The following is a 27,657-nucleotide window of genomic DNA, read 5'->3' as shown; positions in this document are numbered from 1 at the left end:
ATTATCACAACTTCATGAGTTGTTATTATAAATCATTTGAAATTTAATGTTTTGGACAACTGTGACATACTTAAAACTAGATCACAGGTAGCAAAATAATAAATACCCAAAAATTATTTATCGTTCACTTCGTCTCAGTTGCAGTACAATAGTAATAGTGTGTGAAAGTATAACGTAGTATAATAAAAGAGTACTAATATAATATTCTAGCCGGTAGTCCAGGAAATATATTAGATGTGGCCAATATATATGTAAGTGCAATATTACCACGTGATCCATCACCTACTCTCTGTAATCAGAGAGTTCCTCTTGTCTCTCCACCCCCACACTCAACCAGTGAAGTGGCAGCACAAGGACCCTGTAAGGTACGAATACGAAAGCCTTTGCCCATTGTTCCTAAACAATTCAAAACTCTGAAAGTTTTTGCAACAACGTTTTGAACCAGACACTACATCTGTACTTAGAGTCCGCTAGCAGCTTTTGAGTTATATATCTGATCTGGAGTTACCAGTGCGGGCTCTTATCTTAAATAATTCAGTGCTAGGTTCTTGAACTATCAATTCGGACGCATCGCGCAATAAGCAATACCGTTCAATAATTAGCAGTATAAGATAACAGGCTTTTTTTTTGTCAGACAATAGGCCAGACTGCCAACATTTAAGTGAGTTCAGTGGATCTCATTTATTATATAATTACACTAATGGTGGAGCTCAACGCAAAACTTATAGTTGCTGCACACACAGTATGTGCTGCCTCAGCCTTCCTTGCCGCGTTGGTAACTGGTTATAATCTACATTTCCATAAGATTGTGGAGAATGCTCACTACGGATACCCTGATGAATGGTTTCCAAGTGTATCAGCCACCATTGGGGATAGGTACCCAGAGAGGTCCATATTTCAAATTCTAATTGCATTGACTGCATTTCCTAGGTTCCTTTTGTTATTGTCTCACTATTATATCAATGGCTCATTGACAACTTTCATTATAGGTACAGCAAGAACAGTAACGTGTGGTGGTTGGGTATACATAACAAGTACCGATGACCATGACATTCACGACATTTTCATGATTGCTTACATTATCTTGACTCTACCGTGGTACATTCTTGTTACGAAGCACTCAAATTACAAACAAGCCAAGACCATTGTGGGAACTACATTTTTTAGTACTCTTGTACCAATGATCTATTGGTATATACAGCATCAGGTACATCATGTTGCAGGCGCATATTCTATTTATGCCTATTTCGAATGGTCATTGATTATTTTAGATATTACATTCGATGCCACCGCTTATAAGGATTTTAAAAAGCTCACTTTTACATTGAAGCACGATGCAAATGAAGCTGGTAAATGGTTTTTCAAGATTAACAACCAACAAAATGATACTATGAAGAATGAAACAATTGTAGAGATTGATGATGAAAAAATTGAAAGACCGATTGAAGCTGAAGTAGAACTTGATGAAATTATCAGAGCTAAGGGTATCGCTGCAATTGAAGATCATTTGATTTCACCAAAGATTTTCACCTATGATTCATTCGTTTACATAACTGTTAATATTATCGAATCATTCATCTTTTGGTCTAATCTCACATCCCTAACATGTAGTGTATGGCATTTTCCTCTATGGTACATGGGTATTTCGGGATACGAAGCAGCTATACTCGGATTTATGGGTCCTGCAATCTTAGCTATTCCTTACATGTCATCAGCAGTAACTCAGTATGGTGCTTTATTAGGCGGGCTTATCACCATTGGGGCATATTTAATTGATACCCCAGAGCCAAGATTGATAACCATTTGTGTTGGTACTATATTTTCCATGGCCACTTTTGCTCAATACTTGAGAAAATTAACAAATGCACAATTGAATTTCTCATTTGCTATTACCTGGTCGCTTGGTTTGATTTTTACACTAATAATCAAAATGTGGTTCTTCTCCAATAACCCCACTTGGGCTATCATGAAAGAAGAAACTGGCGGCTACAACAAGACTGCCATAGTTATTTCAACAGTCATAGGTATGATATATCCTTATATCAACTCCATCCATATGAAACAGGAGAAACCAATGGTAAGTGGATGCTTCTTTAAGAAGTTTATGTTAGCTACTGGTTTTGGTGGACTAATATTTAGCATCCATCAATCATTGACTGATGCCTCGACTTTGATCTATTGGTCATGGGAGGGATACTCCAAGGAAAACCAAGGTCCACTAGCTTGGCCTTGGGCATCGTTAACTATCGTGGTCATGCTTTTTGGCGCACTGACCTCCTTGAAATTCATCAATAGACCAGTATTCCCTTCTTTATTATTGATTATCGGTACAATTGTTCTTTCAATTCGTTCCATAACAGGATGGAATAAATTCATCTTTGGGGGTCTCTTTTATGCCTTGTCAATTATGTGGTTAATTCCAACGTATGTTTCTGCTCTTGGATATCTAGGTAGTACGTGGGTCTTTACATTGGCGTTTTTCTATCACGTTATTGGTATCCTAGCTCACGTTTGGGTGGTTGCTTACGCTTTTGTACCAATGGGCTGGATTTTAAGAGAAAGAATTGAGGTAGTACTTTCTATCGCTACTGGAATGGTTATTCTGGGTGCGTTGTCTGTTTCAAATAGCTTTTTCTTGCCAAAATCAATATCTTTCACGAAGAAGTTCGGTACCTATTTGACACTATACGCATTTGCCGCCTTAGCATTGACTAGTTATTGCACTTATGATCTGAGACCAACAGGAGTCCCAACTCCATACCACCCAGATAAGAAACTAATTACCGCTGGTATCTGGACAATTCATTTCGGCCTAGATAATGACATGTGGGCCTCAGAAGAGAGAATGATCGAATTAATTAAAGACCTAGAAATTGATGTTGTTGGTCTTTTGGAAACTGATACTCAACGTATTACAATGGGTAACAGAGATCTAACCAGAAAGATGGCATACGAGCTGAATATGTATGCTGATTTTGGACCAGGTCCAAATAAACACACATGGGGTTGTGTGTTGCTTTCCAAATTCCCAATCTTGAACTCAACACATCATCTCTTACCTTCCCCTGTTGGGGAACTAGCTCCCGCCATTCATGCCACATTAAAAACATATGATGATGTTTTAGTAGACGTAATTGTCTTCCATAGCGGTCAAGAAGAAGATGAAGAGGATAGAAGATTGCAGTCACAGTACCTAGCTAAGCTAATGGGATCTACTAACCGTCCAACATTCCTATTAAGCTACTTAGTTACTGACCCTCATGAGGGTAATTACAACACCTATGTGAGTGAACTCTCAGGTATGCACGATATTGACCCAAGTGATGATGACAGGTGGTGTGAATACATCCTATACAAGAACATCAAACGTACTGGTTATGCCAGAGTCTCAAGAGGTACTATCACCGACACAGAATTACAAGTAGGTAAATTCCAAGTACTAAATGATAGGGAACTTCTGGAAGCAAATGACAGCCTTTACACCGACGAATACACCGAAGAAATTGACGATGATGGATTCAAGTTCCCTTCCATGTTTGAAGGTGAGGGAGAAAGAGACCACTTTTACCATGTTTTCGACAGACCACGTTATTTTGGGTTCAAGAAAGATGAGGAGCAGAATGATGAATAAACCATCAGTGGTAATATCTTGTCCTGCTTTATCTGACCATTGATCTTTTAATAAGGAAATAGTACTTTATTTAAATGCAATTTTAATAGTTTATGATATATATGCGATAAAATAAATTAGAAATTCTCTTACATTGAATCCTTCATAAACCTCTATAGGAGGAGATAATCAACAACAAATCGTGTCTGAAAGATTTATTTCAAGTCTTCTTCAGGGAACTTTTGTAGAATTACAACCTCGAAATCTTGCTCATCCTCATTTTTATTTTTCTCCCAGAGACTCAACAGCTTATATGAGCGACAAATAACAGCTTTATTAGGCATTGGTAATTCTTCTACTTTGTGCTTCTGCTCTTCATCTTCTTTGTTCTCTTCGTTTTGTTCTACATTCTTATTATCTTCATTTTCTTCTCCGTTTATAATTTTTTGCATCTTTTCTTCTTGTTCTGCTATATATTTGTTCCAAGTTTCTAGTTTCTCATTACATAGTTTGATGAGCTCGTATTTTGACCTACCTTTCATATCCTTGAAGTAATTCAGTAGTAGCTCATCATATTCTGCAGGAATTTCATCAAAGTTGTGAAAATGCTTCAGTAACCAGTTCTGTTTCTGTTTAGAGAATTTCCATACATCAACAACCGCACTTTCATCTTTCTTACTTTTGATATCGTTTTCGTCATAGTTGGATCGTATGCTTTCTAATTGATATAATTTGTCTGGCAACTCATCGGAATCTTTCAGATAGAATTCAATTAAGTATCTTAGCTGATCCTTAAGAACTCTCTGTTTCTTTTCTAAACGCTCCTCACGTGGTAATTTAGCCTTCTTTTGCTTCTTATCCTTATTCTTTACCTTCTTAGGCAGGTCATTATCAGTACCATTTAAAATAGACTTCTTTTGCTTTTTGGTCAAAGAACCAGTGGCAAGATGGGTAGTAACATTCAATGGATCATCCTCAATCTCCCTTTTACCTTCATTCTTGTTCTTAATAGCAAATCGCTTCCATGCAGGTACGTGGTCCATGTCTTAAAGCTTCTATCGTAGTAGTAAATACACTCAGTGTTTTTGCAATTGCTTAACTTCTAGACCTACTAAAATCCAATTTAACACATAAAAACAGTATATCCTAATTCTGGAATGAAACAGAAGGCCTTTACCACAAGTGATGACTACCTAATATCCCGCTTTGTTCATATGAAGCTCATCGCGATGAGCATCAATAATGTGGGAAAAAGTTACAATCCAGTACAAATTTTCACCAAGTAACCAAATAAGGAAGTTCTTCATTCTTACCCGGAGTATTTTATGAAAAGCTTTTCGGTCCACTCAAGTTACCCGGAAAACTTACATTATCACGTTACATGTGCCGTAGAGAGGAATCTATGTTTTTTGGATATCTCGGCGTCAAACGCTCATACTGCAGAATTTAAGCTATAAGTTTGGCGGCTATCAACCTTGAACTTGCTAAGCTTTCCAATAACAAAAATAAAAGCGCGGATAAGAACCAGGTTCCACCACTTATGGTTTTAGAAAATAATATCAGGGGCAGTTAGAATTTCTCATAAGAATAGATAGACGCTAATATAGAATTTATTGCATACTATCCGCATTAAGAAAGAATAAAGCTTTGAGATCCTACTATTCACAGTTGCCACACAAAAAAGCCATTTCTATTGTACTGAAGCTACGTGGCTATTCATTCAATTTTAGCGAGGATACTATAGTCTCTTTATTTTTGAGGAAATACGGTTACAAAGCCACCAAATTATTAACTGTGAGCAAGCATATTATCACAAAAGTTGGACGCAATAGTACATGCTGAAAGGCAAAATTTTACAAGCTACTTGCCAAAAATAAAAAAAAGCTTAAAATCAAAATTACTTGTGCCTTTCTGTCGCTTTTGAGTTTTTCTATTACGTTTTTGACAATAAGCTAAACGACAATTACAGGATACAGGAGACCCAAAGATTGTATTATCGGTTCTACGATAGACAGTCTGCTACTGTATAGTCATATCAATTCAAAAACCCACAACTTGCACCTTAACAGCAAAGTCTGTTTACACTATATTGCCCTTTCTTTTTAGCCTCTTTCGCAGTCACATTTACGCTTGATTTATCGAACAAACCCATTTTGAAGAGAAAATCTTTCTTCAGAGGTACTCTTTGGCTCTGTCTCATCCTTCCCTGAAGGAGTGAAAATTTTTTTCTGTGAGTTCCGTCGGGTAAACTTTCAACGATTGATAGAAGTCAAACAACACTGCGAAAGGTGCCCTGTCTCACACCGAAATATACAGATGTCAAAAAGTTTGAGCTGACTTTCGGGAATTGTAAATAATTTGCCCCAGAACAACAAATAGAGGCAATCAAAAAAATCACGAAGGAGGAAAAAAACGACTCTGGATCTCTAAGGATCGGGGAAGATAATATTGAAAATTTAAGTGATAGAGAGCAATCTTTCTCTCCCTACTTTCGCACATCTTCGCCTTTTTTGTAAAGCTAACTGTTCGAAAAGCGCACTGAGAGAGAGAGAGAAAGGAAGAGGTTCAGAAGTAGATCTCATCAAATACAGCAATAAAGGCTTTGGTATTTGCTTGCGTACTTCTTTCCACTCCCAAAGAAGATCTTTATTAACCTGACATATTTTTACTTATAAGTGGCAATAAGATCAACTTAAGCAATATATATTTAGCTGTCAAAAGATATCATAACCAAAAACAAATTAAAACAGGTCTTTCCACAGACACAAAAAGATTTCAAGAAACAAGGGAAAATTCAAACACAAGCGGTTTGCACTTTGAGTGTAAGGTAGCGGGAACTTTTAAAGGTGAGTAAGTCAGTTTATTTTGGCTATACTTTTATTTAGCATTTGCATACATGTCGAATAACAATAGCAGCATCTCTAATAAGGTAATAAACCTTTTCAGAAGCGGCTCCAAATCATCAAAGGCTGTGAAACCTACTGATAAAACCGCAATCAAACAAAATGCCAAGCCAACTGTTGCGGCTATAACAACTAGAATTAGCAGTGAAACTGGTGAAGGTTCATCACCCCCAAGATCTGGGTCTTCAGAATCTATTTTATCTTCTGACATCCACAAACAAAAATCATCACCAACAACTAGATCGTCCTCATCGCTTGCTTTGGATAACTCAGCTGCTGTTTCGAATACTGTGCAGGCCGGTGCACCAATATCAGCCAATGTACAAGCAAGTAGCAGTACAGTAAAACTTTCAACTATGGACTCTAGTAGATCAGAATCTAATACGCATCATGATAATAGCCACTCTCATACTAACTGTATGAGATTTATGGTGCATGAAGATGGCAGCCATGAACATCATCTAAAGAATGCCAGGAGACAGGAAAAGCTTACCAGCATGATCAAGAATATAATGAAGACTAATAATTATAGCACAGCCCAGAAAAAGCTTAGAAATGAAGCTAAGTCAGCTGTTCCAGATATTATTACTTCTCCGGTAGTCTCAACTCCCATAACTCCTAAACTTCAAAGTCCTCTCAACCCTTCACAAGGTGGTCCACAGTATAAGGGCCCCCCTAGTTTGTTCGCTGGATATATGAAACAAGTTGTAGGGAATGATGGTCAGGTTGCTATTAATGGCCCAGTTAGTGGTGCTTTTAATGGTGACCAGAAAGTAATGTATCAAGATAATGAAACTAACGAAGACATTCAACAGGCTCCATTAACTCTTCCACCACATTTTAACGACTCCTTATCTTTTGCAGAAAAATATGGAAGTTGTAAGGAGATTCTCGGAAAGGGTGCTTTTGGTGTTGTCAGGATTTGCCACAAGAAAGTTCCTGAAAATCCTAAAGTTGAGAAACTATATGCTGTAAAAGAATTCAAAAGAAAAGCTACTGAACCAAAAGAGAAGTTCGCTAAGAGACTTACTTCTGAGTTCTGTATATCCTCATCTTTACATCACACTAATATTGTTGATACATTAGATCTATTTCAAGATGCCAATGGTGACTACTGTGAGGTGATGGAATACTGTGCGGGTGGTGATCTTTTCACTCTCATTATTGCTGCCGGAAAGTTGGAATATATGGAAGCGGATTGTTTCTTCAAGCAACTATTGCGTGGTGTAGTTTATATGCATGATATGGGCGTTTGTCACAGGGATTTAAAGCCAGAAAATTTGATTTTGACACATGACGGTGTATTGAAGATCACGGATTTTGGTAACAGTGAATGCTTTAAAATGGCATGGGAAGAAGATATACATTTAAGTGGGGGTGTTTGCGGTTCGAGTCCCTATATTGCTCCAGAAGAATACGTATTAGAAGAATTTGACCCGCGCCCAGTAGATATATGGGCTTGTGGTGTTATTTATATGGCTATGAGAACCGGCAGGCAGCTTTGGACTGCCGCTAAGAAGGATGATCCATTTTACAATAAATATCTACAAGGACGCAGACAAAAATCTGGTTATGAACCAATAGAGTCATTAAAAAGAGCTAGATGTAGAAATGTCATTTATTCAATGCTGGATCCTGCTCCGCATAGAAGAATAAATGGTAAGCAAATTCTAAACAGCGAATGGGGTAGAGAGATAAAGGTATGCTATGATAAACAGATAGCAGTTACATCACGCAGTGATAGCCAGCAATCCAGAGTACATGCTCCTATTACTGTTAAGTAATTCAGAGCATGATAACCACTGTTGAATACCTGTAATGCATTTCAAACACTCCACCATTTTCAGTTCACTCTCAGTATTCCAACATTTTATTTATGAAAACATATCTCAAGATATTGATTTTTCTTTTCCTTTCTAATGCATTTTTGAGCAACCCTCTTGATAGAAAACTTGGTCCCTGTCTGCAATTTCTCAATTGCAAAATTGGTAAAGAATTTGCTGGTTATGTAATTCCAGTAAGGGTTTGACCACTACTATTCATATTCTTATACATTTGTTTATGTCATATGTCTTTTCAGATAACATACAAACTTGTTGCAGTTTGTTTTTCTATTCGATATAACATGCATCCTCATACTTTCTATAGTGAGAGTTCCAAATAAGTTTTGAAATGTCCATTTCTGATGTGCAACAGCCGTGATAAGTTGAATCCTTGGTATTTGATTATTATTAGCATCATAGAAGGTATAATACTTCTCCTTGACCTAAAATTAAACATAGTGTTTACATATTTATCATTACATTAGTGATGAAAGTAGCTATATTATTTTCAAGTCGGAGCCGAACATTATTTTCCTGGGTTTCCTTGAAAACCTGAGTCTTATTTCATTTGATGGTGGACTGATAAGTAGTTGCCCATACGCTTATGGCTAGGACTATTTTAGACCAAGTGCACAGATGTCTAATCCCATCATTTGGTGAAGTAACTCTTCTATCTTGTCATCTAACAAACCATTAGCATAATCATCTCTGGACTGTTGGTCTAAATATTGCTGAATTTGTGCAAGCCTGGTATAACCGTCTGTACAGAATCGTAACTGTATCTTAACTAAAGCTTCAAAACTAGGGTCAAAGTATGGTACTCTCAAAGACACCAATTGTGGAAGCTCTGTCTTCAACTGATTATTCAAATTTTCGTATATGTCTTTGGCTAATGCCATCTCCTTCTCGGCTCTTGGCAATTTAGATGCATCCTTCGCAGGCTTATCGATCATTCGCCTTACCTTTGCTTTGGCCGCATCGTAGTCCTTTTTCTTATGCTCTCTTTTCTTAATTGCTTCGTCTATCTCCTTGAAGTATGTAGCGAATTTGGTCACAGGATCCAAAACAGTTTCTCTAAATGGACCATCAAGCTGTTTAACGGTCTCCGTATCAAAATCTTGGACACATTGTAAATAGTAGTTACCCACATTGTAGCCTCCACCACTAATGTACTTGGAATCGTCATATAGGTTGGAAATAACTTCAGCAATAGTTACTTGAGAAGCCGTCACTGCACGTAGTGAATCCAGATAGCCCTTGGCTTCCTTTTGTAATGATTCACCAGCCTTCTGCAATACACGAAAACGACGCTCTTCCATATCATACTCCTTGTCTATAGTCTTGTCAACATTTTTAATGATAACGCTGTTACCGGCCCTATTGATGGCCTTCTTGAAACCTTCCCAACTCATGTCCCAAAAAGTATACTGAACAAACACAACACTAAACAGGTACTCTCCCAAAAGGAAGTAACTCGTAATTAATTGAGACTGGTGTATGTATACTCATACACAAAGTTGAATATATTGCCATTAAATACCTTACTGCTCCCATCTTCCCCTTTGCTGTTAAATCCGGGATTTCAGCTTGTAACAAAACTGGATTTTTTCTTTTGTGTGTATCAAAGTACTTACCCGGACATACTGCATACTGTTTTGGTGTGTTACTGTGAGCGAAATATGAAGTAGTATCATTCACAAATATGGTTTGTATTGAGTGTCTGACAGCACAATTCGATTAGATTCATATCTATTATATATGTCAACAGTTCCCATAATTTTGTAAAATTAATTGGGATTTTTCTTGTGGCTTTTTGCACATCTTAGAAAAGATATTTCAATATTTGGAATATTAATTAATCATTGAAGGTGAGAAACTTATGTAATGGTTAACAAAATAAAGATTAAACAAATTTAATAAATAGTATAGTGTATAAGGATAAGAATATCTAAAACTCTACCTTGTGTTTTGCAGTCTTGAAGCAAGACCAATAAATAATTAACTGAAAATTCAAAATCAGGTCAAAATTATTTTTAAGAATATTAACAATAACTGATGCAGAGCTTAAGAAATGCACATAATGAAAAAAAATAAATCGCTACTTTACTGTATGCAACAATTTAAATTTTCCTGAAATTCTAAAAAAACACCTTCTCGTTAGTTGGCAGTGGTATCTTCTTGACAATGAAGTACGTGTTATGCTTCGTGGCTACACCTGCGTAAGCATCATACCACGCTATAAATGCCACTACTACACCTACTACACCACCAGCTCTTGTACATCCCTCATTATTGGCAAAATTACCAATACTGAGTAACAGGAATGTTACCGCTAGCAGAAAAAAAAGAGCGAAGAATGCAACGGTTGATTTCATGGTACAGAGTGTTAAACCAAAGGTAAATATAGACCAACCGAGGAGATAAAAACCTAGTGCACTTCTTAATTGATCTTCATGGCCTTCATAAGCCTCAAGTATACCGAACCATGGAATATAAATGGCTGCAAAGCTCATCCAGAAACCACCAAAGGACGAAAGTGCAAGCCCACCAAATGTGTTTTCCAGTGCTATTTCCCAAATACCTGCCACAAGTTGAACAAGACCACCGTAAAAAGCAGCAGGACCGACTACTACATTAGGTATAACAACACCTTGTGCTCTAGCGTTAAACATAGAGAGAATAAATGTGGTTAAGGCAAATGCTGACAATCCCAATGGTGCTGGATTACCAAATTTGTGAGACGATGGTGGGGCCAAACCTGGATTCAAAGTACCACCGAAGGCATCATATAGATCAGAGATCAGGAATCTCTGTCTCCCAATGTATATATACTTCTCATTATCAGCAGTAGTGTAAATCCTTCCTATAGACCCTTCAGAATTACAGTCCTGTGCATTATAAGGAGCAGTATTGTTGCTATATATAGACCTACCTTCTTCATGGTGGGAACTACCTCCACCAACAGTTGTACCGGTACCAGTGGTCATAACTGATGAGCGTCTTCTTTTATTATTAGGATCATTGATGTCCTCGACTTCTTCTTGCCGCACTAACTGCTTAGGGCTAGTATGTGTGTTGAAACTAGTAGAGCTAGAGTTTGAAATACTGGAGCTAATAGAAACCATTTTTTTTATGTTTCTTTGATTATTCAACTGGTATATTACCTATCCAGCAAATATCTATACCTGTTCTACAAGTAAATTTCAATCGAAACCACATCAAGTCAACAATTAATATCAGATACAGTCAAGGAATCATGGCTATACTATTTCACTATATATACCATTTTTTGTTGTTTAAAGTCAGTGTTATAGGTATCCTTCACCATGCGTTGACCACTTTGAATAATATGAAAGCATATAATAACGTCATGGCGTAAAGACAAATCTATCCTCGAGAGAAATGCAAGATGGAACATAGCCGGAGGTTGGTTCAGGGCCCCTCATTTTTAACATACTTGATTGTATTGAACTCCTTTCAATGAATAACCAGTATAATTACGCTAAGTATCTCCTATCGCTTAAGACATTGTCCCATATTGAGTGCAGTCTTAAACTAGATATCTGGGAGATGCGATTTTCAAAGGGAATACCTTATACCGGAGATGAACTCAATACCAGAGCAAGTGCTGTATGCAGAACTCAACTTGTAGTCTCATCTGTCAAACAGCCATAGCAAGGCCTAGTTTTAGATGGATCCGTTATGAATCCCTCACACTACTAAATTCTCAGTAAAAAAGTAGGAATCGGAATAGAAATTAGTAAGGACAAATGCTGAAGGTCTCTCCGAGTGATCTTGTCTTGTGCAGGCCTTCAACTAATGTAGCATTTACTTGAACTCCTTTACCCCGGACCTGACATCGACGGTTGATACGAAATCCTCGAGGATCAATACATAAGATGACTGAGAAGTCCCTCACATTGTTACACAGTACTCTAGTTTAGGCAGAGAATCTGCGAATGAGTACTGAAATAGGGACCAGTTAACCAAGAAAAGTCCCTTTACATAGCAGGCTGGTGAAGATTTTGCTTGGATCTAACAAAGCTTTTGAGTTCCCCCGTAGTTGTTAGGACCGATAACTCGGATTGGTCCTCTAGGGTGATATGATAGTCAAGGCACGTCAAGTGCTACAGCCAGTAAGATCATTGTGCTTACACACTTGTACGACCATAAGATACGAACCATACCAATATGATAGTATGAGATAGAGATGCCAGCAGAACTATAACTTCATTGCGTCTCTTTCATTTAAAAGAACTTGTATCACTGATAATTACTTAAAGACAAATAACTATTATGCTTATGAAAAGAAACAGAAATTTTGAAGGAGATATGCGGGGCAATAGGCCACTAATGAGGGGTGTATGCCATACCACGCCTATTTCTACTATGTTACGACAAAGAGATCGGCTAGTATATAAACTTTCCTTTGAAACCATTGAGTAGGGAAAAAAATTGACGTAATTCTATTGTGAGCAGAGTCCTGATCTATTTTTGTTCTACTACTATTAATTTCAATGCTAAGTAGCCCAACACCAAGAAAATGGCGTTGAACAATGCCAGAGTTTTTATGTCAAATACAAGATTTTGTACTTGGAATCCAAATGTGCTTAAAATAATGGCTCCGGGCACCTCAATATTTAATCCATACTTTCTTTCTCTCAACATCAAGGTTTTTACCTCATTTATCAACAGAGCTTCGTATGCATAATAGAACACTGAAAAGTTTTTGAGATACTTGAAAGCCATGTTTGTAATATCTTTTGTGTTAATAAACAAACCGCTGAAAAGTAATGAGGCTAGTAAAACCAAGACACTTATGACAATCGAGTTATTTAGGTCTTCAAATATTATACCAATTGTCAAAATCTCCATCGAAATAGCAAGGTTGAAAAGAACCAGAATACCAATACATTTGAAAAATGCATCATCTCTCATATTCAAACCTACTAGTGGGTAAACGATCATACACAACAGGATTGGAGGAATCACTCTCAATGGAATAACGTCAACAAGTATTTTGCTGCCGTAATATGCCAATGGGGAATAATAGTTATTCGATCTCTCCTTAAGGAAAATAATTCTCTCCAAAGCAAACGAACTTAAGCCTGTAAAAGTTACAAAGCCAAAATATGTCAGAATAAAGAAGAACAAACCCATACGGTTCTGAAAACCACTGATATCATTTTCAACCTTATAGTATAATACTCCTAAGAAAACACCTAGCAAAACAGTGAGTAAGTAATTACCGAGCAAAAGTTTAGGGTTTCTATATATATTCTTGAATGACCTTGAACAAAGAATGGACAGCTGCTCAGAAAAGGAAGCTGCCTTCAAAGTAGTAGGAATCTCGAAAGATGTGCTACTGGTTTCGGATGTAGTGTTTGTTTCTCCAGTTGGGTTTGCTTCTCTCTTAATCTCCTCAATATTAAACTTTAATTCTCCATAATATTGGCCATCCTTAAATTTCTTTGACAATATTATGGTGTTTAAGTCCCCCGCACTTTGTATTTCATTTTCTAGATTTTCTTCAGTTTCATGACGCAGTAAGGTACTGATTTCTTCTCTGTGAGTTGCATAGTGCTCCCATTCCCTCTGGGTAGCAGTACTAATCGATCCACTTCTATCGTCTCCTCCACCGAGTATTTCTGCTGCATGATCATGACCATCTTCGTTCGCTGGTGTTCCAACTTCTAAGTCAGGTAATATTTCGCTTAGAATATGACTAGCTTTTGATTTCTTTTTCTTCTTGTCTCCAGACTCAAAAGTTATATCAATAAGGTAATCTGCAATATTGTAATTTGATGGACATTGGTAACCATTGTTTTTCAAAAACTCATTAACTCTTAAAGCCTCTCCAGAATAAACCAATTCACCACGACTCAATAAGACCAGCTTATCGAACCTGTAGAATATGTTAGATCTTGGCTGATGTATTGACATAACTAATGTTCTATCATAATTTCTTGCCAGTCTTACAAGACACTCAATAACATTGTTAGCGTTGTTTGCATCGAGGCCAGAGGTAGGTTCATCCAAAAACAGCACTAATGGGGATGTAACCAGTTCACACGCAATAGATACACGTCTTTTTTCACCACCACTGATACCCCTTTCAAAGTCATTACCAACAATACGATCTTTTATATCCATTATCCTTAGTTCTTCCAATACGTGGAAAACACGAGCCTGTTTTGCTTCAAAGGACATTGTCCTTGGAAGTCTCAACAGGGCGCTATTTAAAACAGTCTCGTAAACGGTTAAAGTTGGCAACAGATAGTCATCTTGGTCTACAAAACCAATGAGCTTTGTATAGTCCTTTCTCGACACTACCTTACCATTGACTCTTATGGAGCCACTGACATCACCGGTTTTCCTTTTCATTGCTAGGATATCTAGCAACGTGGTCTTACCAGCACCTGATCCACCCATAATGGATAATATCTCACCTGGTTTAACCAGTCCGGATATATCATTCAGCACTCTTTGCTTTTCATCAGATCTGGAGTTGGCAGATGCTGCGACATAATAATTGATGTTTTCGAAGGTAAGCGTTGCGGATTTACTAGACTGCAAGAAATTCTCAGTTTCATCTGCCGATCCATTGACCAGTAATGAGTCAGCATTTAGCAATTGAATACTACCTGCTTTGAATAACGGTGATTGAGACACATACCACGCGACAAAGCTTACACCTACCAGGACAACCAGCGAAGTGAAAGCCAGCATGAGTCTTCCCTTGAGGGTCATATCGGGACTCCTGGAAGGTATCTTATACCCAGGAATTTCGCTGTGGTGTACACATTCCCCTGAGTTACACGACAAAGTGATGTAGCGGTCGCCGAACACAGTTGATATCAAGTCGTTCATCGAAGGCTCGCTGAACTTACAGTTCTGTACAATCTTGTCGGAGGCCTGGTCTCTTTCACAAGCGAAATCTGCGGGTCCCGTGATGGTTTCGGTCAAGAACTCCGAGATGTCAATGGAGCCCTTGAGCCCGCACAGCAAAGTCCCTGGGACGCACTTACACTGTGCGTTGGCACACTTGTAGTGGGTGGTGTTGTCGTTTATGTTGTGTTCGAAAGTACAGTTGTCGAGGCCACAGTAGAAACTCTCAATCTGGTCGACCCAGAACTGGAAGTTGCACTCCTCTTTTGCCCTGTCGCAACTGAAGGTGACCTGCGGCTTCTGCCCATGCAGCACCTGCAGTATCTTCTCGTTGGTCACATCGCAGCCTTGGAATACCTTGTGCACGAGGGCACCTCCGCGGTAGCACGTACCTTTCAAGGACGAGTCCGGCATGAACGAGTCGCACACGTCGTCTCTCTGACACAGGTTACAGTTGATGCCACCCCAGCCGTCCGCACACGCGCAGGAGTTGTCCCTGCCGTAGGTCAAGTTCTGGGCCCTGGGTGGCCTATCTCTGTTAGGCAAGTCCAGCGCCCCGCACAGGGCATCGGAGCAATTGAGCCCGCCGAACCCGGGGATACACTCACACTGGCCCGTGTACGAGTCACACTCCGAGAACTGGCTGCACGCAAACATCGGCAGCATACAGTTGAAGCAAGGCGGACATGAGTCCGGCACTGAAGTATCTGGCACTGAGGTGTCCGGCACGTATATCTGGTTCCCGCTATAAGATGGCCATTTGGCCATCACCTGCACCAGCAACAACCAAAGCACGATCATGTTTGAAATTGTAGTATTCTATTGTTTGTATCGTCTTGTATCGTAGTATCGTCTTGTATCGTTGTAATTGTTATATCGTACTCTGACAGTTCAAACCCACCAGCTAATAATATATATTACAAGCGCCGATAAGGGTAGTAAAGAGGGACAGAGAGGGGAGGGTAGGGGGTGCAGAGAAATTAGACGGTTAGCCATCATATACGCATATACGAATATTTATAGTATTACTTTACACGGCTGTGGTCGTCGTGACGACCACAGCCGTGTATAATAACAAAAAGCAGTTAACAAATAATAGCAAACGGTACACATGTGACTACCACGTATTGTATGCTTTACGGGTGACAAGAAAAGGAAACCCCGCCAAGATACGTGCAAGACGAGAATACCAGCTTTCTGCTTTTCTTTCTTCTTCCTCGATTTAATGGCTGGGGGGGAACTGTGAGATTACCATGACACCCGTGCACCCCCGGACTCCACTAGGGGAAGCATCCAGGTCGGGTGGGAGTGAGAGGGGGAATCGGGCAACTGCTCTAGGAGAAGCTCTAGGAGAAGCTCTAGGAGAAGCCCTAGGAGAAGCAAAGGGGAAGCCCAAAGAGGGACAAGCGCAGGCCACTACAGTAACAAAGACAGGAAGCCCAAAAGATCGCACCTTCCAGTCCATCGCCTTCCCCCATTGTCATATGGCAGTTTATAGCAGTGTGGCAGTATGGCAGTGTGGCAATGTGAAGCAGTGTGCAATACTTCCAAAGTGGATAATGTGATGCTTGCAAAAAGTTGGGACCACCAATGCTGTAGAGACAATGGGATACCCTAGCGAATGAAGAAAAAAAGGAAAACGAAAAAAATTTGTATATAAAGCAGAGGCAATTTTTGTAGCGGCATGATTAGTTGTCAATTGGCAAGACGGCATACATACATCTATTCGATAATGTCTCTATCCTCTAAGCTAACTGTTCAAGACCTTGAATTGAAGGACAAGCGTGTCTTCATCAGAGTTGACTTCAACGTCCCATTGGATGGTAAGAAGATCACTTCTAACCAAAGAATTGTTGCTGCTTTGCCAACCATCAAGTATGTTTTGGAGCACAACCCACGTTACGTTGTCTTGGCCTCCCACTTGGGTAGACCAAACGGTGAAAGAAACGAGAAATACTCCTTGGCTCCAGTTGCTGAAGAGCTACAATCCTTGTTGGGTAAGCCAGTTACTTTCTTGAACGACTGTGTCGGTAGCGAAGTTGACTCCGCTGTCAAGGCTTCCGCCCCAGGCTCCGTTATCCTATTGGAAAACTTGAGATACCACATCGAAGAAGAAGGTTCCAGAAAGGTCGACGGCCAAAAGGTCAAGGCCTCCGCTGAAGACGTCGCCAAGTTCAGAAAGGAGCTGTGCTCTCTAGCTGATGTTTACATCAACGACGCTTTCGGTACCGCCCACAGAGCTCACTCCTCCATGGTCGGTTTCGACTTGCCACAACGTGCTGCTGGTTTCCTTTTGACCAAGGAATTGCAATACTTCGGTAAGGCTTTGGAAAACCCAACCAGACCATTCTTGGCTATCCTAGGTGGTGCTAAGGTCGCTGACAAGATCCAATTGATCGACAACTTGTTGGACAAGGTCGACTCCATCATCATCGGTGGTGGTATGGCTTTCACCTTCAAGAAGGTTTTGGAAAACGCTGAAATCGGTGACTCCATCTTCGACAAGGCTGGTGCTGAAATCGTTCCAAAGTTGATGGAAAAGGCTAAGGCTAAGGGTGTCGAAGTCGTCCTACCAGTTGACTTCGTCATTGCTGACGCTTTCTCCGCTGACGCTAACACCAAGATCGTCTCCGACAAGGAAGGTATCCCAGCCGGCTGGCAAGGTTTGGACAATGGTCCAGAGTCCAGAAAGTTGTTCGCTGCAACTATCGCTAAGGCTAAGACCATTGTCTGGAACGGTCCTCCAGGTGTCTTCGAATTCGAGAAGTTCGCTTCCGGTACCAAGGCTATGTTGGACGAAGTTGTCAAGTCCTCCACTTCCGGTAACACCGTCATCATCGGTGGTGGTGACACTGCTACCGTCGCTAAGAAGTACGGTGTCACTGACAAGATCTCCCACGTTTCCACTGGTGGTGGTGCCTCCTTGGAATTGTTGGAAGGTAAGGAATTGCCAGGTGTCGCTTTCCTATCTGAAAAGAACTAAACTAGCTTGAGAACTCCCCCTAGTTCTTAGAAAGGTGTAATTTGAGCGCATGAATAATATTTCTCCACTCCCGATACTTTTAATAGGGTAGTAAAAAATTTAACCAGTTCGAGTGCTTCCTAACAAGATGAACATAAACTTGATAGAGTCTACCTTTTGATAGGGTATAAATTTTATCTTCCTGTTTAGAGATGTTTTCTCAATGGTTAATGGAAAATATATGCTATATCTTGCCACGCAGTACATCCTTTCGAAGCTTTTTTATTCTATTTCAACACATCGATAAATGACGTACATAAAAATTATAAATAATTTAATGAAAAAATTATTATTATGACTTATACATTAATTAATTATCAGTTTATTTTTTTTTTATTTTTTTTCTTTCTCAGTTTAATTAGTTCAAATAGGCATTTAATATATTCGAAATCATTTCGGTATAGGAATGTTTACCCAATCTGTCTTGTTACGATCAACAGGATTGAGATAAGGTACGTGCAGATATTCAAATATTTTTCTTTCGTCAAAACTCTCTAAAAGAACATCATCTTTAAAGATACCGTGCTGAGTCAACTTATACCCCATATCCATGGCGCGGACCCTTAACCACCTATTATAATCAGTATTACCGGTATAGTGTATGCGAGCAGCACCAAGTTCAGACCATTTGCAACAGAAGAAATCTAATCGGCGGCAAAAATGGTCAGCATCTTTGCTCTTAGACATAAACTTGTCCTGCGGCTTTAATTGAAGTATATCCTTATCATCGAATGGATAAATTGGATAGTCCCCAGGAAGTTCTACCCCGAAAAACAATTTCTTGCCGCGATCTGAATTGCGGAATGTGTGCTCATTACTGATCTCCGCAATTCCACATTTTTGTAACCTAGAGAGTATGTCTGGCCTAAACATTCGCTCTAGTTTATCTGTCAATAGCAGGAAGCACTTAATATATCCTTTCTGATATAGACTTGCAGCGACATTTTCCATACCAATAGTAACTTCCTCCAGGTCATCGCAATTCTCCTTATAAAACATTAAGTCAACATCTCCTGTATCTCTCGCCCCACGCACATAACTTCCTTGCATCTCTACACTACATCCATTTCCTACTCGTCTTACTTCCTCTTTTACTAGCTCAAAATGGGCAGTTACTTCATCTCGTGGGATTCTCTTTGACCAATCCTCATAATATGTCCAGCCGTATAGTATTGGCCAGTCGGAAATAAATAGTTTAGGATGCAGTCTGACGGCTCTATAGAACGTTGATATATTCAATGTAATCCATTTCTTCGCCATAGGGACCCCAATTCCGTAACATTCCGAAAAATAGCCCAAAGAGCTTTCATATTCGTCTGTAGCTGGGTCTTCCAATCCCGGAAGCGTCCCAGTGTCTAATAAAAGCTGAATTTTCTTAGCGATGCTAGACCCAATGTTAGATAACTGCCGCTGAGCTTGCGATCCGGAAGTAATTTTATGAGGATACTTCTCGACCGCTTGCTTTGCTAATCTGTAACTTCTCGACCTATACTGGTCGCCCTTAACTTCATACTTTTTCACTAATCTCCCAAGGGCATTTATTAAGACTTGATTATCTATGTCTTCTTCTTGCTTAATATACTTACTCAGTGGTGAACTCTGTAATTGCGGCGTGGCTGTGTCTGACACATCAGTCATATCTCCCGTTGATTCTTTATTTCCTTCCACATCCGTTTCATCGTCGCTACCTGCTTCTTCATTTCCAGCACTATGAAATTGAACGTTCTTAGTATCCCGCTCTTGACTCTCACTGTCTAAAAGTATTATTCTTTCACTATCACTGAAATGGAAAGTTCCGTTTTCCACCCATGAGGGTACCAAAGATACTCTTAGGCACACCAGCTCATTTTCCAATACATAAGTCCAAACCACAGAAGCATCCAACTCGAATTCTTTCAAGAACAACCCGCGATTGACTATCTTATTGGTCTTGTCAACAAACGAATCATTAACTAATACCACCACATCGTTGCTTAACCGATCTGCTGAACTCACTAGAAAACCTCCTTGTTCCTTCACTATCCCAGCTAAAATATTCACTGATGCAGTATGAGAGTTCGGTAATATCAAGAACTTCTTGCCAGATAATATTCCCATAGTCCTATCTCTTTCAGCTGCTATATAATCAGCATAGGATAACCAATATTTGAGTTACAAATCCTTTATTTTATGACAGCGAACATGAGAATATTACACTACGTAGGCTCCCCTTAGCGATGAGGTGAGATGAGATGAGATGCGATGAGCTTTGAGTTTTTCAATGATTAATAACTAGAAAAGAGCCCGGTTCTACGGCTTTTCTTAGGAGTGAAAAAAATTTATGAAAAAAAACAACAATTCGAAGCTGAAAAATCTTGTAAATTCACAATGAGATGAGCTCATCGAGATATATTATCGATATAAACCAAGCTGAGGTACACAACTCAAGTACAAAATAACTGAAAAAGAGAACAACATTAAAGAACATGGCTAAAGCTGATAAGAAGAAGTACTCTGGTGCGACGACAAATAAGCAAGTTGCGGCTGAGAAGCACTTGACATCTGTTTTCAAGTTCAATACTGATCTTGGTCAGCATATCTTGAAAAATCCACTGGTTGCACAAGGTATTGTTGATAAGGCTCAGATCAAACCTTCTGATATAGTTTTAGAAGTTGGTCCTGGTACAGGTAACTTGACTGTTCGTATACTGGAGCAAGCTAGAAAGGTTGTTGCAGTGGAAATGGATCCCAGAATGGCTGCTGAACTAACAAAGAGAGTTCATGGAACCCCAGCTGAGAAGAAATTAGAGATCATGCTTGGTGACTTTATGAAAACAGAGCTACCTTACTTCGATATCTGTATAAGTAATACACCATACCAAATCTCTTCGCCTTTAGTTTTTAAACTGATCAACCAACCAAGACCCCCAAGAGTTAGCATTCTGATGTTTCAAAGGGAATTTGCTATGAGACTACTGGCAAGACCAGGCGATTCGTTATATTGTAGATTATCAGCCAATGTTCAAATGTGGGCCAATGTTACACACATCATGAAAGTAGGTAGAAACAACTTCAGGCCACCACCTCAAGTTGAATCAAGTGTTGTAAGAATAGAAATCAAGAACCCAAGGCCACAAATTGATTTCAACGAGTGGGATGGTCTTCTGAGAATAGTGTTTGTGAGAAAAAATCGTACCATCTCTGCGGGTTTCAAATCTACAACAGTGCTGGAGATCTTAGAAAAGAACTATAAGACATTCCTTGCAATTAATAACCAATCTATAGACGAGACCGAAAATCTACAAAGTTTGATTAAACAGAAGATTGAAACTGTGCTAAAAGAAACAGGGCTGGCTGAGAAAAGAGCTGGTAAATGTGATCAAACTGATTTCTTGAAACTTCTTTACGCATTCCACCAAGTTGGTATTCACTTCTCATAATCAACTAGTATCAGCTATAATTGCATCATAGAATTATCCCCATATAACTGTATATTAGAACCTTAAATTCATATTATAAAAATGATAAAAGGAATAACCAAAAATACAAAATATGACGATCATTATCAAAAAATGACGTACACACCACAAAGGTTACCTTGTGCCCTGATGGAATATACTTATCGTCTATATTCCCATTATGAAGCAAACTAAAATGTATGAATAGATAAGCATTACTATTTATTATTAAGATATGATCATATAAATATTTATTGTCTTTAGATCATCAGGAAACTGCTGTTGATCAAACAATTAAACCATGTGGGACAACTTCGATAGAGTATCCATCTGGGTCTTTTAGGAAAGCGATGTTCTTCAACTTTCCTTGGTTAAATTTAGGAGCCCATTGAATCTTATCGCCATACGTTTGTTCAATTTCATTACATAACTTAGCTGGGTCCTTACAACTCACGCAAATGTGACCATAGCCCTGAGGCTTGTCATTGCCGTTATGGTATTTGAAGTCTGCCTCGTTTTCAGTACCCCAGTTATGGGTCAACTCTAGGACACCTTCATGAGAAAATTCATTATCCTCGGAGCTGACTTTGTAGCCTAGGAAATATAGCGTGAATTTAGCAGCCTCATGCTCACTAGTTCTTAGCAGCTTCATACCTAGAACGTTTTGGTAGAATTCCAAGGAGGCCTTTGGATCCTTGACACGAACCATGGTATGGTTGAATCTGGAACCGACATCCTTCTTTGGAGAGTTTTCTCTGTCATAACGAATCAATTCAATCCAATAACCATCAGGATCTAATGCAAAGGCGATATCTTTCATTCTACCATCTGTCAATCTCTTCTTGAAAGACACACCTTCAGCTTCTAACTTAGAGCATGCAGCGTTGATGTCAGCATATGAGAAGCAGATGTGACCAAACCCACGGTGTGGTTCCTCATTACCATTGCAGATCTTGAAGTCGGCATCGTTTTCAGATCCCCAATTGTGTGTTAGTTCAAGGATACCAGAAGTGCTGAACACATCGTTCTTACCTTCGCTATTCTTAGCGACGTTGTCCTTAGGGAAAGACAAGAAGAACAAACTGAACTTCATCTCTGGGAAGTCAAGCTTGTTCAGCAATTCCATACCAAAATGTTTTTGGTAGAAAGGAATACTTTTAGCAGGATCCTTGATACGCAAACATGTGTGGTTGAACATCAAGGTTGGGTCATCGTGAGCAGCAGCAATCTTGTGTGGGTAGGACATCTTGTACAATTAGATACTTTTATTAGCACTTCTTTAATGCTACTAACTATCTTCCCAACCCAATTAACAAGATATAGGAAAGTATTATGCAGCTTATATAGTTTCCCTAATATCACCTATTAGCTAATAAGGCTCCACAACGTCATTAATTATTTAGAGTTTTGGCAAATTATCTGTCAAAGCACTGAGGACCCTTCTATGAAGACAAGGCACGGCACGTCGGTGATATATTTGTAATGCTAACTTCTCTTTTAATCCCGAATGGTAGTCAAAGTAGACATTCTTGACTTGGCTGGTACTTCAATTTTCCTTTAGCAAGACAATTGGCAATAAATTATTATTCTGGTAAGTAATCTTTGACAATTATTGCAAGTAAGTTTACTTGCCAAAAAAAGCCACCTAAATTTATCTTAACCGTTTAGCAAGAACTATATAAGTAAAAAATATGACAAAAATTTAATTACAAGTTCACAATTATAGTTAGAATAAGCTGTCCTGCTTGCTATCTGTTTACTAGGTTTACAATTGGACCATATTATTTTTCTAACGTATATAAACGCTCCTTATGCAACTTGCGCTTAAGCATAGTAGTTGACAAATTTCATTTAATAGTGAATGAGTATGTAATACATAACCAATTCACTACTTGATAATGACTACCGACAGTACCTCAAAGTTGCACGCACCACTTCCAAGGGCTATTTTGGAGAGACAGCTAGAAATCCTCCAATATGAGTCTCTTACTAAAGAACAACAAGACGAGTACTTAGACTATTGGCATAAGAAATTCAAAGCTGACTTGGAGGAGGTAAGGAGACAGAAAATGATGGAAACCTGTCCCCAAGAAGCCAAACAGAGGGCAATGGAGGAGTTATCAACCTTTGATTTTATTACAGGATGGCGCTTCACCAGAGCGTACTTCCCAACAAATTCTCGCTTCAGAAGATAAATATTGCCATCCATTGATTAATTTTACATAGATTTTTAAAATTAGTATTCCTTTTATGTATTCAATTACTCCTAATTAATATTCCAATTGAAACTGATCTCCTGATTTTAGGGTTCCTATACGAAATTTGATGGCTTTTGTTGAATAATGAGATGAGCTGAAGCATTGAATACAAATATTAGGAGAATACTTAAAAAGTGTCAGTTCATCCCTAACACAATTGACAGTTACACGATTACGAGGACTTGGAAATCAAGCCACCTCTCTGTTATGACTACACATTCCAACTTTCAACTCCCACCATTACTCAACCCACTTTTAAATGCGATATGTAATTGCGGTGAGCCAAATAGCTCTCCATTAAAGAAACTGTATACACAGCTAGGCAAGAAAGACAAATATTTGATACTTGTGCCCCCAACTGAATTGCTTTTGTATTACAGTGACAAGGAGTCGAATTCTGAACTACATGACTTGTGCTATACACCAAATTTCGCTAGTGCTCACATATTACTTTTAGATGCTACTGATACCGAGGTCAATAATGGGGATGAAGCGGTTCTAATTAAAAACATTGAGAAGAGGTATGATGTCCATTTTATCAAAGCTATGGATCAATCGTGGAAATTCATTAACTGGAAGAACCGAGTTATATATGAGTTCAACAAACTGGGTGACCAGATAAAGAATAGGGCCAAAATTCTTGATATTGAGTCAATACCGATATTTAATAACTACATGAAAACAACAGATAATACCATAACAATTATGTATATTGATGATGTGTTTTTAAATGGAACTCTAGAGTGTAATTTACGTTCCGATATAGATCTCCTGCGAAGTCCATCAATGAGATCGATACCAACTGCAAAGAGGCCATCATTAATTAATAAAAAATCTACTGATTATGAGAACTCTAAATCTAAAGCAACCTTTGACAGTATACTACGAGTAAATAAACATTGGAGCTCAAAGTTTGAACAGCATTTTCAAAAGTTTCGTTTATTAGCCAATCAAGATGATCTTCCAATTGACGTATTCCATAATATTATTGAAGAGATGCATGAAGAAATGGTGTCAGACAATCTGTTTAAAAACATTGTTGATCTTCGAAATATCATATATGAATATGTTGAACTGAACTTATTTGACGATATATGGAAGATGATTTTAAGAATGAATAAAGAGGTTGAAATTGATCTCAATCCATTTGGCAATATCTCCATTTATCAAGTGGATTCAGAGTTTTTGAGTACAGAATATAGCAAGTTTTTTTTGGAGAATGTAATTACCGCAGAAAGAAATATTAAAGAGGCAAGTAAGTCTCTACAGAAAATAGAAAGTGCTAGTAACTATAAGTCAAAAGCTAATATTTTAATATTAACTCTCAGAACTCTAACAGGTAATAAGGAAAATGACGGATATTCATCTAAAAATGATGATGGTAATTTATCATTTTTTCCATTAGCAATTGACGCTGATCGACTTATGAATCTTTTCGTGCTTGTTACTTGTCGGGCTCAAATTAAAAATCTAAAGTGCCATTTATCATATTTACAAAATTTCTATAACAATGATAGCGACACAAAGTTTGGTATTTTAGGGTATGCATTGTCGACATTGGAAGCAGTTGTTTGCTATTTTGAACAACTAAAAGAAAAAGAAAATTATAGAAAGCTTATTGACTTTTGTAATTCAAATGAAAGACTAGTTAAGGTACTTTCGTCTACAAAAAAGTACGAGACAAATGCGGCCTTATATTTTTTGAGGAAATACGAAGGATCGTTAAGGTATAGAGATTCATTAGGTCAGTCTTTGCTTGCACTTTGTATCATCCATGGTAGGAACGATTTTTTATACCACATTTTAAATGAATACGAAACCTTATTTCCTATCGAGGATTTATTGGCTGATGAATCTATTGATGGTTCTACTTTATTAATCCAAGCTGTTAAGCACGATAATCAATATTCTGCCTCTCTCCTATTAAATATCCTGAAAGATAACTGTACTGAAATTGAGCTCATAGCATACATTAATAGACATGATATTAACAAAAGAACTGCTGGCCATTTCTTAACGAATGAATTGGAGGTCTTGAAATTAATGGGAAAATATATCAATTGGGTTCAAAAAGATAATGCAGGTCAAACGCCACTTTTTACAATATTTAGAAGCTATGATCAAGATAATTATGATGAGATGGTATCACAGAGCATGGAATATGCAACTAACTGGTATGGACTGAATGGGAAAAATTTCAATTACTTGGACCATGTTGATAAGAAAGGTAATACTCTGTTGCATATTTTAAAGTGCAACTTACCTATACTGCTGGCAGATAAACACATAAACGTCAATGCAACAAATAGATCAGGACAAACGCCACTAATGACTAGTATACGATACAAGAGAACTGAAAACATAAGAGACTTGCTTTGTGATCCTAGACTGAGAGTTGATATTACCCAAAAAAATAACGCGTTAACAGCTTTCGACTTTTCCAAGGATGACGAAATAACTCATTTATTAGGAGAGCATGAACTATTAAACTCACCTTGGCTAGCTGTTTATGCACACACATTGAAATATACCAATTCTCGCTGGAATCTTTCGCTTACTGTTAAGCTTAAAGACGCTCCTAAAACAACAAACTTTACACTAAAAACGTTAAGAGGAATACTAAGAGTTGTGATAAAGAACAACATGACCGTATTTTTACCTGTACAGGAATTAGTGGAAGATTTGATATCTTTCAACCGGATTAGATTTAGTGAATTAATGAGAATAAAAGTTTTAGAAATGTTGCCTTTTATTTCATTCTGCTTGTCGGCCTTAGTGCATATTAAAGTTCTTGATCTGAATGTGTTTCAAACTGAAGAGAATGCAATAAAATGGGTAAAGATGAACGGAAGCGTGGATAAAAAGACTAATCAAACTAGTGATATAACACCAGAAGATATCAGCATGATACAAAACTTCTTGAAGTTCAATATCACGGAAATAGAGCGCACAAAAAATAAACTGGAAATAGCAGAAAAGTTGAGCCTTTTTTCAAGATTAAAATCAAAAGATTTGCTTAACAGTAATGAAAATTATGTTACTATAGTCTCTCAATTAAGTTCAAAAAGATTTAGATCTACGCTAAAATATTCAGCAGAAGATACCAAATTACTATCTGTTAGAGCTGAAAAAGCCCTACTTTCAAAAATAACATATTTAAAAATATGCGCACAGAAACTACACAACCATATACTATCAATCACAACGACTATGATATCTAATTGGTGGCATATCTATGGTGAATTACTAAACGCCCATAAGCATTACACTAGAGCTTTTCCTGAATTAGCAAATGTGACCACTGAAAATAGAGATTTGGCTTTACATAGAATGATTAGCAATCCTAAGCGAATTAAGTTGGAAGAAAGACTTTCTGAAAAGATCAAAGATATTACCGAACAACTGAACAGTGTAGGGCATGATATAAAACAAATGCATGAATTAGCTGCCGAAGAAGTGAGTAGATTTATTGACCTAAAAACAAAGTTTACCCTAGAATATGCTCTCCAATCTTATTTGACAATATCCAAACAGGAGCACATTGAGAAAGACAGGTTACATTGGGAATTTCAGGAAAATAAAACAGTTTTTAAGCAGTAACTTTATAGACTTTAATATATTCAAGAAACTACTGAATGATAAATAAGTGAATGCTAAGGACGAAAATTTCTATCTTAATACTGGCATTGCAGACAGTGATGAGCTCCATTTATTGC

General features: G+C 38.2%; 11 protein-coding genes across 11 annotated transcripts; 5 read left to right on the top strand and 6 right to left on the bottom strand.

Moving 5' to 3' along the window:
• Nucleotides 1-700: 700 nt before the first annotated feature.
• Nucleotides 701-3,631, top strand: CWH43 (Cwh43p; the record flags this gene model as incomplete). Its single annotated transcript, XM_449119.1, has 1 exon — nucleotides 701-3,631. The coding sequence occupies one exon, from the start codon at nucleotides 701-703 to the stop codon at nucleotides 3,629-3,631; it is 2,931 nt and encodes a 976-aa protein (XP_449119.1).
• Nucleotides 3,632-3,825: 194 nt separating this feature from the next.
• Nucleotides 3,826-4,653, bottom strand: RBP95 (RNA-binding ribosome assembly factor RBP95; the record flags this gene model as incomplete). Its single annotated transcript, XM_449118.1, has 1 exon — nucleotides 3,826-4,653. The coding sequence occupies one exon, from the start codon at nucleotides 4,651-4,653 to the stop codon at nucleotides 3,826-3,828; it is 828 nt and encodes a 275-aa protein (XP_449118.1).
• Nucleotides 4,654-6,506: 1,853 nt separating this feature from the next.
• SAT4 (serine/threonine protein kinase SAT4) lies at nucleotides 6,507-8,297 on the top strand (the record flags this gene model as incomplete). The annotated part of the gene is made up of 1 exon (XM_449117.1): nucleotides 6,507-8,297. The coding sequence occupies one exon, from the start codon at nucleotides 6,507-6,509 to the stop codon at nucleotides 8,295-8,297; it is 1,791 nt and encodes a 596-aa protein (XP_449117.1).
• Nucleotides 8,298-8,950: 653 nt separating this feature from the next.
• On the bottom strand, nucleotides 8,951-9,748 carry RVS161 (amphiphysin-like protein RVS161; the record flags this gene model as incomplete). Its single annotated transcript, XM_449116.1, has 1 exon — nucleotides 8,951-9,748. The coding sequence occupies one exon, from the start codon at nucleotides 9,746-9,748 to the stop codon at nucleotides 8,951-8,953; it is 798 nt and encodes a 265-aa protein (XP_449116.1).
• Nucleotides 9,749-10,474: 726 nt separating this feature from the next.
• On the bottom strand, nucleotides 10,475-11,461 carry ADY2 (Ady2p; the record flags this gene model as incomplete). The annotated part of the gene is made up of 1 exon (XM_449115.2): nucleotides 10,475-11,461. One exon carries the CDS (start codon nucleotides 11,459-11,461, stop codon nucleotides 10,475-10,477), a length of 987 nt encoding a protein of 328 aa, XP_449115.2.
• A 1,363-nt stretch (nucleotides 11,462-12,824) lies between these two features.
• On the bottom strand, nucleotides 12,825-16,025 carry ADP1 (putative ATP-dependent permease ADP1; the record flags this gene model as incomplete). The annotated part of the gene is made up of 1 exon (XM_449114.2): nucleotides 12,825-16,025. The coding sequence occupies one exon, from the start codon at nucleotides 16,023-16,025 to the stop codon at nucleotides 12,825-12,827; it is 3,201 nt and encodes a 1,066-aa protein (XP_449114.2).
• Nucleotides 16,026-16,956: 931 nt separating this feature from the next.
• PGK1 (phosphoglycerate kinase) lies at nucleotides 16,957-18,207 on the top strand (the record flags this gene model as incomplete). The annotated part of the gene is made up of 1 exon (XM_449113.1): nucleotides 16,957-18,207. One exon carries the CDS (start codon nucleotides 16,957-16,959, stop codon nucleotides 18,205-18,207), a length of 1,251 nt encoding a protein of 416 aa, XP_449113.1.
• Nucleotides 18,208-18,636: 429 nt separating this feature from the next.
• On the bottom strand, nucleotides 18,637-20,343 carry POL4 (DNA-directed DNA polymerase IV; the record flags this gene model as incomplete). Its single annotated transcript, XM_449112.1, has 1 exon — nucleotides 18,637-20,343. One exon carries the CDS (start codon nucleotides 20,341-20,343, stop codon nucleotides 18,637-18,639), a length of 1,707 nt encoding a protein of 568 aa, XP_449112.1.
• Nucleotides 20,344-20,711: 368 nt separating this feature from the next.
• DIM1 (putative dimethyladenosine transferase) lies at nucleotides 20,712-21,665 on the top strand (the record flags this gene model as incomplete). Its single annotated transcript, XM_449111.1, has 1 exon — nucleotides 20,712-21,665. One exon carries the CDS (start codon nucleotides 20,712-20,714, stop codon nucleotides 21,663-21,665), a length of 954 nt encoding a protein of 317 aa, XP_449111.1.
• A 304-nt stretch (nucleotides 21,666-21,969) lies between these two features.
• GLO1 (lactoylglutathione lyase GLO1) lies at nucleotides 21,970-22,929 on the bottom strand (the record flags this gene model as incomplete). The annotated part of the gene is made up of 1 exon (XM_449110.1): nucleotides 21,970-22,929. The coding sequence occupies one exon, from the start codon at nucleotides 22,927-22,929 to the stop codon at nucleotides 21,970-21,972; it is 960 nt and encodes a 319-aa protein (XP_449110.1).
• Nucleotides 22,930-24,148: 1,219 nt separating this feature from the next.
• GVI51_L07491 (uncharacterized protein) lies at nucleotides 24,149-27,541 on the top strand (the record flags this gene model as incomplete). Its single annotated transcript, XM_449109.1, has 1 exon — nucleotides 24,149-27,541. The coding sequence occupies one exon, from the start codon at nucleotides 24,149-24,151 to the stop codon at nucleotides 27,539-27,541; it is 3,393 nt and encodes a 1,130-aa protein (XP_449109.1).
• Nucleotides 27,542-27,657: the final 116 nt, after the last annotated feature.

This window comes from Nakaseomyces glabratus, chromosome L (genome assembly GCF_010111755.1).
Source record: "Nakaseomyces glabratus chromosome L, complete sequence".
Classification (NCBI taxonomy): domain Eukaryota; kingdom Fungi; phylum Ascomycota; class Saccharomycetes; order Saccharomycetales; family Saccharomycetaceae; genus Nakaseomyces; species Nakaseomyces glabratus.
Note: the sequence above shows the minus strand (reverse complement) of the source record. Positions and strands in the feature narration are given on the sequence as shown.